This window comes from Chrysochloris asiatica, unplaced genomic scaffold (genome assembly GCF_000296735.1).
Source record: "Chrysochloris asiatica unplaced genomic scaffold, ChrAsi1.0 scaffold00077, whole genome shotgun sequence".
Classification (NCBI taxonomy): domain Eukaryota; kingdom Metazoa; phylum Chordata; class Mammalia; order Afrosoricida; family Chrysochloridae; genus Chrysochloris; species Chrysochloris asiatica.
Genome location: NW_006408595.1, coordinates 2,340,702 through 2,352,323, shown reverse-complemented (window position 1 = coordinate 2,352,323; position 11,622 = coordinate 2,340,702). Strand labels below are relative to the sequence as shown.

General features: G+C 41.3%; 1 protein-coding gene across 4 annotated transcripts in view; it reads left to right on the top strand.

The window, feature by feature from the left end:
• The first annotated feature begins 1,856 nt into the window (after nucleotides 1-1,856).
• KIF21A (kinesin family member 21A) overlaps nucleotides 1,857-11,622 on the top strand; it is a 196,032-nt gene continuing 186,266 nt past the window's right edge. For all 4 annotated transcript variants that reach the window (XM_006865296.1, XM_006865295.1, XM_006865294.1 and 1 more), the window contains exon 1: nucleotides 1,857-2,311. In XM_006865296.1, the coding sequence (XP_006865358.1) occupies nucleotides 2,268-2,311 (44 nt within the window). In that variant the 5' untranslated portion in view covers nucleotides 1,857-2,267. The remainder of the gene's footprint in view (nucleotides 2,312-11,622) is intronic.

Genomic DNA, 11,622 nt, shown 5'->3' with positions numbered 1-11,622 from the left:
TGCTAATCACAGGACTGCTAACCACAAGGTTGGTAGTTCAAACACACCAGTCGCTCCTCAGAAACCCTGTGCAGGCTCATTATGTGTCAGAACAGACTTAACGGCAGTTAACAACAACAATGCTTTAGTAAGAAGTTTAATGCCAGAAGTTGACTGGAGACATATTTTGATTGGTCTGCCTAGCATATACGGGTATATATTTTGCTGAATTATTGGTTGATGTTTGAAACCAAGGCAGTTTCACATTAAGATCTGAATTTTCTCTTTCTTCTCAGAAGCAGCAAATAAACCAATCTGACAGCATTGGGTCAACATTCTAGCAGGATAACCATCAACCACAGCTGGGGAGGCATCTGCTTTTGCAAAGGATGTTGTTCTCTATTTTATTATAGTTTTCACCCAGCCTGTTCCACACACTTAATTTACCTGCCTGGATCCATGTAGGCCTTTGTCTTTCTGAAAATTACCTGCTGAGATGTATCTGCAGATGTATATAGCGTTTTGGTTTAAATGTTGTTTTTTTTAAGTGACTTAAATTATGCATATTTCCTTTTTAGATTTTCTACTAAATACGCTTGGCTTTTCTTGTCTGCCATGTAGCTGTTAGGAATCAGAGGCAAAGTGTCCAGTCCAGGTCAACTTATATGTGGCATGGGGAGGGTAGGATGAAATGCAGCTTCGATTTATTGCTGGATAAATATTGAGGTGAGGGAAGTCTCCTCTAGAGGACAGCGAGGGGAGAGCTTTGTTACCTATTTGGTATATAGGAAACACTATCTCTGCATTCTTCATCCTTCAGTCATGCTCAAGGGTAGTAAGTTGAAGAGACAGAATAAATGTAAAACTATATAGAATTCCTGGGCCTTCATTTATAATAAACATCTGGTTGTTCCAAAAAGTGTGTTACCTCCTCTGACCCAGGTTGCTGTATCTCTGCTGAGTAGGATGATTAGATTTGTGATTTTTGATGGTAGACACAAAGGGCAGTGCCTTTATTTTGATAGAGCCATTTAATCTATTGTACCTTTTTGTATGAACCCACATGTTTATTTATAACAATGTATGGGACAGTCCACAAAAGACACTCTGGTAAAGCTAATAAAGACTGTTTCCACAGAGCTAAGTAAAGGCATGTGGAAACACAATAGTCCCAAGTAGAAACCACAATAGGTCAATGTTGATAGAATCCAGAGATTGGGAGGAGCTTTTTGAAGGCCAGAAGAGAAAGAAAGTCGATTTGGAAGGATTTACTACACAGCAGGTCTTGGTGGATATTCAGTTCTGAGAATACTTGGCAGTACCAGGGTGTGGTTCATTTACCAGTGTGCAAGAGATTTAACAGAAACTCATTCAGGAGTCTCAGAATAAATCATTTCCATGTCTCACACCGGCTGCAGAACAGCCCAGCTGCGGAGCGACAGTGGACAAACCAGCGATCCTGTTTAGTGTGAATGACGCTTGGGAGGAAGGGCGTTTAGACAGGGGGCTGGAGAAGAGGGTCAAAGTCCAGGCTGGAGAGCGGACCATAAGGCTAAGGAGGGAAACAAAGCGGAACCAGAGCAGCAGCTGGCTGGTCCCCTTGTGCAGCTTGGAGGTTCAAGCTTTGGTTTTAAATAGGACACAGGCACCAGGGCGAGCATTATCTGATTCATTCTCACAGTAGAGCCTGGGAGTGCGCACAGGCTCCTTGCCTACGGGCGTGGGCAGCCCGTGGCCAGCATCCCTCCCTCGTGCGCCTCCCTGCCTAGTAGCGCCAGGCAGTGCCCAGCGAAGAGCAGGGCAGGGCAGGGCTCAGGCTGGGGGAGGGCGAGGTGGGGCAGGGCTCTGCTGAGTGGCCGTCGCTGACGCAGTGCGGGCCGAGGAGCCCTGGCGGGCGTGGAGTCCCGGTCCCCGCCACTGGGAGGCCGCGTCCCCACTGGAGGGGGCAGGGCGTGATTTCTCAGCCGCCAGGCGGCCGCAGGCTGCCTGCTTGCTCCTTCGCTGAGGTGCTAGCAGTTCCAGCGCGCTTGTCCCCGCCCCCGATCCTTGAGGGGGGAGGGGATAGTGGAAGAGAAGGGGCGGGCGCCCGCCAGCGGTGAATCACCTCCTCCTCCTGCCTCAGCGCCACCGCCACCTTTCCATTCAGTCTCAACATGGCTGGAGCGCGGCGGAGGTGAGCCGGTCGCCCCCTGCCGCCCCAGCCTCCTGCGCTCGAGCGCTGCGGCTCCAGCGGCGCCTCAGCTCTGCGGTGCCGAGGCCCAGGGGCCAGCCCATCACCCGCCGCCAGCATGTGGAGCACCTCGGACGAGAGCTCCGTGCGAGTGGCTGTCAGGTAAGAACCGAAGCGGCGGCCCGCAGCTCAGGGCACGGAGAGGACTTGCTTTGGTTGGGGGGTGGAGAGCTTTTTGCCGAGGTGGAGAGATCTAAGGGACTGCCCAGCGGTGGAACCGGCAGTTATGGAAACTGAGGCAGTGGATCCCTACCCGCCTGGCTGCTCTCCGGAGATCCCACCGCCGCCGCCCGCAGTCGGTGTTTGCAGGTGGCAGGCGGCTGAGCGGCGCCAGATTCCCCTGGGGCGTCCTGACTTCTGTGGGGTTAAGCCGTGTCGCCGCCAACCCCCGCGGGTCCCATATCCAAGGAACAATCGTCCCAGGTTTGGCCTCCTGGGTCGATCGCCTATCCGACTTTGCCTGGGGAGTGGCCTTTCTGCTGGACTGTGGTGTTTTTATTATTTATAGAGTGTCTGTCATACGTGTACTTTGCAAGTCCAGCTTTCTGAAGCAGGAGACAAAGCATCAGACTGACAGCACTTCCAAACCGCTGGGCCCAGTTGGGTTCTAGATATTTGTGTAAATGGAATGTGTGCCTTATTATTTTCACTTAATATGTGCAAACGGGTGGAGGTAGGGGAGATGATCTGGCCTCTTAGGTGTTGGAATGAGAATTATGTTTAAGGTAAATCAACGATGAGAGGTATCTAGAGGGAAGACAAATCTTCAGCAAGTGGAAGGGTTAAATGGGTGACGGGTGGAAACATCCTGAGGTTAAGCAGGGTGGATGCAATGTAATAGCAATATATACTATTATATGCCTGGGTATGAATTTCGAAGTGCTAGTTATCAAAATTGTTTTTTTGTCAATGACAGATACAGAATACTAAATGGGGTTTAGACTTCTCTGATACATATCGACAAGCAAAGCTCTGATAGTTGCTCATGGAAAATTGCAACATCACCACGCTGAAAAATTAATGAAGCATTCATGGTAGAATATGTATGTTCCTGTCACAGCTCTGACAGTCTCCTGTTAATTCTCTTTTATTTATACTTTAAAGATTAAAAAAATAACCTGACCTCCAAAAATGTGAAATTATTAAGAAAGTCTTTGACCTTTACTGAAAAATTAACTATAAAATTCTGTCATGTGAGCATTTCTATAGCTATTATTTTAATGACCAATCATGGTTGGGCATAGGTAATAACTGTTTTTTATACTTTGTATCTTTCATCAATTTAAAGAATACAATGAGTTTTAGAGTTTTTCGTCTTTCATTCTCTCATTTTACAGATGAGAAAATTACCACCCATGGAAGTGACATTTTTATGACTGCTTAGAATCATGTGCTATAAAGCTTTTGAAATTTTAATTTGACCTTCTTGGTTAGTCTAGAGTTACTTAGCCAATTGTTGGATAAGTTTGTTTCTTTTACTCACTGTTGCTGCCTCTCTTTTGGCTTCTAAATATATATTAATAACTATACTAGGTAGAAGAATGGGAAGGGAAAAGATAAAAAAATCTGGTCAGAAACAGTTTTGTTGCTTGTTAGCAGGTCTGGTCAGAGAAGCCAAAAGAACATAAAAATATATTAATAAACAAAACATTCATCTCTGTGAGGAAAACAAGTTTCAGAGATTTAATTTTTTAAACCTGTGAAACATCTAAACTATTCATTCTACTTGCAGTGGAGGGAAGCAGAGCCTTCAGTGATCCTAAAGTGACTTGATAGATGAATGCAGTTAGGTTTTTCAAATGCATATTAGCACTTTTGTGAGGATCCATTTTGTTGAAGTTGGGTGGTAGTTCTTGAAATACAATGCTGTGTGAACAGAGCTACTCTTTTAGTCTACTTTATGTAGGATAAAAAAGGCTTATGTTTATATGTAACACCTCAGTATTTATAAAGTTGTTGTTGTTGACTCATAGCAACTGTGTACTGGGTTTCTCTAGAAGCAGCTGGTGAGTTTGAACCGCTGACCTTTCAGTTCAAACCGACCTTGTGGCTCAGTGCATTATCCTGCAACACCACACCAGGAACTCCAATATTATTCAGATGACAACAAATATTTATTGAGTTTGTATCCTGATCACTATTTTCTTGATTTCTGAGCTAAAAATAGTTACAATTATTGGAGGTCACAATTGTAGTGCCAGGGTTAGTGCTGCATGAAGATGTTTTATATCATATAGAATCTCACTTAATTCTTCTAAAAATAGCTAACTTACCCGACTATTCTTTGAATGATGTTATTGTTATGACCACTTTGCAGATGAGGCACAGAAAGATTAAGTTGCCTGCCCAATGCAAACTAATAGCAAATGTGGGACCAAGGTTCCAATTGAGATAACTTGATTCTGTAGCCAAAGTTCTTAAGATGCTGTAGGATAAGCTCTAGACTGCTAAACACAAGGTCCCAGTTCAAAAACACCAGCTTCTCCTCGGAAACCTTATACAGGGGTCACTACAACTCAGAACCCATTGATTCAGCAACACTTAACAGGCGAGAAGCAAAAACAGAAACAAAATGCTTGGCAGAGTGTAGCTTTATTTAACTTAAAGTGACTTGCCTCTTCTTGGTTTTGTACTAGTTCATTTCCAAATGAAGGAGCCCTGGTGGAGTAGTGGGTTAAGCGTTGGACTGCAAAGGAAAGGCTGGTGATTTGAACCCACCAAATGCTCTGCAGTAGAAAGCTGGAGTAATCTGCTTCCATAAAGTTATACAGCCTGGGAAACCTTACACATCAGTTCTACTCTGGTCTACAAGGACACTATGAATCAGGATAGACTCCACAGCAGTATATATACAGGGGGTTTCTAAAAGTTTGTGGGAAAAATCCATTATCTTTTAATTCATCTTTTGCACAAACTTTTTGAGTCATCTTCATATATAATTACAAATGAAAGACCTTGGCAGTCTATTTGTATTTTGACCATGCTAGAAAAGATAGAACTTAGAAATAGAGGACCTGAATTTAAAGTGTCCGGGAGAAAAGCATTTAGAAATCAACGAAAATGAAAATGCTTTTTTAGATTCTTTAATCTTTCCGGTTTTTTCCAATCCTACTCTTTAGCTTGCAGTAGGCTTCATCAGCAGGATAAATTAATATACATATAGAAGCAAAGTCAACAGAGGTATTTGACTTGTTTTTTCCCTTCTGTGAATAATGTAATGATAGGTATATAGAGATAACTCTACTTATATAAATAAACAAAATGTTCCAGAGGTTGCTGTAGTGGTTAAGTGCCGTGGAGTCCCTTACAACTCATAGTGACTCTGCATAGGGTTTCTAAGGAGTGGTTGGTGGGTTTGCATTGCCCTTGGGGTTAGCAGTCCAGTGCTTACCCTATAGCACCACACCAGGACTCCGTCCATGCGTTGTATGCAGATGTGCAGACTTCCCTGTATGTTAAGGCTGGTGACTCTAGTGTAAGTTTCTCAAAATAAGTGTATAGGTCAGATAAGGCTTTGGGTAAAGGAATTACAGAAAGTTTCTCGTTTATTGTTGTTAAGTGCAGTCGAGTTGATTCCAACTCATAGCTACCCTGTATAGCAGGGATGGGGAAACTTTTTTCTGCTAAGAGCCATTTGGATAATTATAACACTATTTGTAGACCATAGGAAATTATCCGCTTAAAAAATTGTTGTTGTTAAGTACTGTTGAGTCGGTTCTGACCCATAGTGCCCCTGTATAGGGTTTCTGAGGAGCAGCTGGTGAGTTGAACCACTGACCTTGCAGTTCAAATGGCTTTGTAGTCTGACGCATTAACCCACAGTGCCACACCAATCTGTTATAATGTGATGGCTGGAACAGTGGTTGCCTTGGCATGGCCATACCAAATGATTTTGCTAGCCTTATATGGCCTGTGGGCTGGATGTTCCCCATCCATGTTGTATAGGGTTTCCAAGGAACAGCTGGTGGGTTTGAACCACTGAACCACCGCCTTATGGTTCAAAGTACAGTACTTAATCATACAGTGCCACACCAGGAGTCATTTAGGGAGCATGTTTTTTAGTCAATTTTTTTTTCACTTTCCAAAAATGCTTCTGGGCAGAGCATATCTGAAATATTCTGTAGTGTGTCTTTCTTTGGATTCAGATGATTTTCAAGCCCTGTTATCCAGCCCCTTGTGACAGTTGATCAATTGAACTATGACAAACATACTGGTGAACTGAGTTTTTAATTTAATTTAAATTTAAAAACTAGTCCTCTTTAGTTATTAGAAAACTTTTAATCATGCTTGGAACAAATTGGTTATGTGAACCTTGTTTTTCAACAGTGAAGTTTATGAACAGGGTCTCTAGGAAAAGGTATAGAATACAACTATTACTCTAGATATCCATACCCTAGATCAATGTCAATTATCAGTGTCTTATATATATATATATATATATATATATATATATATATATATATAATATGTTGTTGTTGTTTTTGTTTTTGTTAAGCCCTGTCGAGTCAGTTCCAATTTATAGTGACCCTATACAGGGTTTCTGAGGAGCAGCTTGTGAGTTTGAGCCATCAACCTTGCAGTTCAAACTGCCTTACAGTCCATTGCTTATCCTATAGCACCACACCAGAACACACACTCTCTCTCTACACACGCACACACACACAGAGCTCTGGTAGTGTAGTGGTTACCAATCGGGCTGCTAATCTCATGGTCAGCTGTTTGAAACAACCAGTTGTTCCACGGGAGGAAGATGAGGCTTTCTGCTCCCGTAAAGATTTACAGTCTCAGAAACCCTGTACAAGGTCGCTATGAGTTGGAACCAACTCCACGGCACATAACACCAACAACAACATACACATAGTGTGGCGCTGTGGAATAATGTGTTAGACTGCAAAGTCAGTTTGAACAGCAAGGTTGGCCATTCAAGCTCACCAGCTGCTCATGGAAACCCTAGAGAGGGTTGCTATGGGTTGGAACCAACTCAATGGCACTTAATAACAACAATGTTGTTGTTGTTGTTTTGTGCCGTGGAGTCAGTTCCAACTCATAGCGACCCTGTACAGAGTTTCCAAGACTATAAATCTTTATGGGAGCATGAAGCCTCATCTTTCTCCTATGTAACAGCTGGTAGTTTCAAACTGCTGACCGTGAGATTAGCAGTCCAATTCCTAACCACTGTGGTACCAGAGCTCCTTAACAACAACAATACCATATAAATATATATATTTATGTATATATAGAGAGTCCTGGTATGGCGCTGTGGGTTAATGTACTGGACTGCATGGTCAGTTTAAACCACAAGGTTGGTGGTTTGAGTTCACCAGTCGTTCCTCAGAAACCCCTATACAGGGTCACTATGAGTTGGAACTGACTCGCCCGCATTTTAACCACTACATTAACCACTACAACAATATGGATACACACACACACACACACATACACACACACACACATATAGGACATGGTTCAACAGCAACATTTTTTACCTGTGTGCATAGGTGCAGAAAGGTACTGATTATGGACTCGTTATGGTCACTAATTTCCTAGAAAATATGGTCAGTTCAATGAATATCTTAGCTATCATCCATCAATAAAAGTGAACAATGCAATATACTATATATTATATTCTTATCTGAGTATACTAAAGTGAACTATTCAGTTAACTCAAAATGATGTGACAAATTAAATACTTTGACTTTAAATCTAAGATATAAAATGATGTGCCCTTTTCCCTTCACTGTCTCTAATGGCTGACACAACAAATTTAAACCCTTCACTGTCTCTAATGGCTGACACAACAAATTAAAACCCTTCACTGTCTCTAATGGCTGACACAACAAATGTAAAACCTTTTCCTTTTCAAGAATTTCCAACAACAATGTTAGCTTGCAAAATATGAGGGAGTTTCAAAAAGTTCATGGAAAACTGGGATTAAATGGAATTTCCCCATGAATTTATTGAAGCCCCCTTGGATGTCAAGAGCTGGAAGGTAATGGAGATATACAGAAAGGACCACTGTGTTTTCACATCATTGTATGTGGTTGTGAACTAGGATTTCTTTGCTTGTTTTTGCCTGAAAATTGTACATATCCTTGACAATAACTTTGGATTAGTGTGTAAACGAATACTGGCTTTATAAGGGTCAGCTGGTTCCTGTGAGGCAGAGGTTAAAGAACTCCCAAATGTCCAACTTTTCCAAACTCTGTCAACTCTAACATCAAACTGTCCATTGCTTTTCCCCTCAGTACTCTTTCTCCCATCTTTGGGTTCCATAATTTTCTGTAACATCTCACAGAACTCACAGTAAAGAAATTGCTCATGTAGTTGTGGACGCTGGCAAGTCCCAAGTCCATGGGTCAGCCATGAGGCGCAGACTTCTCCTGACTCATACAGTTGTAGTGGCTGACAAATGTCAATAAACAGATCAGCTGACAGGCTGCTGGATTGCAAGGCTGTGGAAGCTATTGAATCATGTCAGATGATAGACTGCTGGCTCAAGAATTGGACGGATGATGACAAGCTGGATGCAGGATCCAGAGCAAGAGAAAGAAGTTTGCCAGAGCATTCAAATATATAGGATACAGCCAATATCCTCAAAGAAACTTCTCTTACTTGAGCAAGGCAGTGCAAGCATGTGAAGGGCAGTGAATGGACTAAGGGTGATGACTTGAACTCCAACCTGTAGTAAGGTGGTGACTCAAGATATAGGTTACCTTAATCTTGCCTCATTAGTCTGATGGACAATTTGTTCCCAAATGAATTCACAACCATAGGCATAATATGATTTACAACATATCATAAAATGGTGGATAATTACATCAGATCACAAATGTAGGATGACAGCATTGTTATATAACTGCTAAATTATATCATTAGATAACTGCAAACCGCTAAACATCATGTCTCAGTCACGTTGATGCGTAACCTTAATCATCACAGGTTCTGTATTTTCCTAGTAGAACAGTGGTGAGAGCACTCCGCTGATAACCAAAAGGTCACCAGTTTGAACTCACCAGCCACTCTGCAGGAGAAAGATATGGCAATCTGCTTCTTCAGTACAGATTTATAGCCTTAGAAACCCAATGTGTTGTAGTTCTGTGTTCTCCTTTAGGGTTGTTATGGGTCAGAAGTAACTTGATAACTGTGGGGTTTTTGTTTGTTTTCAATCACAGGTTCCATAGACCTTATTTGTATTAGCAGCAAGCTGTTCAGTCCGCTTTGCGGGCCACAAGTGCTTTATATGAATAATCCCATCCAATCATTGTTTGAGAATCACAAAGACTATGTTGTTGTTAAGTGCCAGTAAGTCATTTCAGATTCAAAGTGACCTTGTATAGGGTTTCCAAAGCTTTAAATCTTTGCAGATGTAAAAAGCCTCATCTTTCTCCTGTGGAATGGCTGGTGAGCTTGAACCACTGACTTTGTGATGAGCCACCAAGCTCCTATGGTTAGAAGGACTTTCTTTCATACTTCACTGTACTACTTTGGATACTGTGGTCTAAAGTGTGTTTCGGTATGCTATGCTGTTGTCTTAATAAAGTTCTTGTAAGATATGGATTGCTCAGCAGGTATAAAGACTGGTTGGATCATCAGAAGTTCATTTTTAATTTGTTACCATCACTGATATACTATTGACCTCTCTATACTTTTGTTTTCTGCATCATTAGGTGGCAACCTAATGGTATTAAGAGTTTTAAGAACAAGTTAAACTCTTGGCACTAATCATGCCTCTGTATTGACAGGAAGGAACTAGTTTTAATATTTCAAACTTGACTTTCCCAATAATATATTTGTTTTGAGTACTTACATTACTAAAGGAGAAAGATTTGTGTTCCATTTCTGTGTCATAATACAATTGTGTATTATTTATTTGATCTACATAAAACCCTATGAGGCATGCTAGACAAATTTTAATATCCCTAGTTTATACAGTAAAATTTAAGCTTCAAAGAAACTAGATGGCCAGTTCAATTGGGATTGGAACCAAAACTCAAGTTTCTTATGTCTACTTCTGTGCTCTTAAACATATTTCCAATTGTTTTCAAAACATTTCACTGACTAATTTTTTCATGTAATTAGGGCCTTTCAAGCTGAAACATGTGTATACATTTAATGAATTATTTGAAACAATTTAATTCTTAGTTTGTGTATTGTTAGGTGGGGAGCATTTATTGGTAGTTCAGTGATAAAGTTCTTGCCTTGCATGTAAGAGACTAAGGTTCGATTCCCAATCACTGCACTTCATGTGTATCCACCACCTGCCTGCTAGTGGTGATTTGCATGTTGCTATGATGTGAACAGGTTTTGGTAGAGCTTTCTAATCTAAGAAACACTAGGAAGAAAGGATTGGTGATCGGCTTCAGAAATCAAGCAATGAAAACCCTATGAATTGCAGTGGTCTAATCTGCAGTGGTATGGTGCTGTGGGGTAGTGTGCCAGACTGCAAAGCCATTTGAACTGCAAGGTTGGCAGTTCAAGCTTATCATCTGCTCCTTGGAAACCCTATACAGGGTCTCTATGGGTCAGAACCTACTCGACAGCACTTAACAACAACAATCTCTAGTGGATTTTTGGGATGGCACAGGACCATGCAGCATTTTGTTGCAATTGCCATGAGTCAAGGGCTAAAAACACTACATTGGTAGATGAGGCAGGCCTTTTAGAGACACTTATTAAATGGAAATAGATGGAAATCTGGTATTTGGTCATTTGTTTACTCTTTCATGCAGTAATTATTTTTTTCTAAATTATTAATAAATAAGAAATTATATATTGCATGTGTGCTAGACACTTTTCTATCAGTTTGATAAACAGCAAATGCAACACACATGGTATTTGATTCCATGGAGCTTAGAGCTAGCAATACCAATTTTAAATGCACAAAATATATTAGAACTAATAGAGTGTAGAGTTCTGGTATGGTGCTGCAGGATAATGCACTGGACCAAAAGGTCATTTGAACCGCAAGGTTGACAGTTCAAACTCACCAGCCACACCTTGGAAACCCTATACAGGATCTCTATGAGTTGGAACCAACTCGACATCCTTTAATTACAGCAACAGTACAAAGTATAATGAATGAACTGTACAAATTGGAAATGAAAGATTATTGTTGCAGTCAGTTGAGTTTTATTTCTCTTCCTCCTCCTTTTTTGGCTTCCCAGGGGATTAACTATTTTATTTTTATTATGGTAATTGTATTTGGAACAAAAGATTTGCCATTTCAATTCATCATATGTACAGATTGTTGTTGTTAACTGTCATCAAGTTGGTTCCGACCCACAGCAACCTTGTATAGGGTTTTCAAGGAGCGGCTGGTGAGCCTGAACTGCTAATCTTGCAGTTCAAACCGACTAAGTGATATTAACTTATGTTTATCATGTTCAACCATCACCCTTATCCAGTCCCAAATT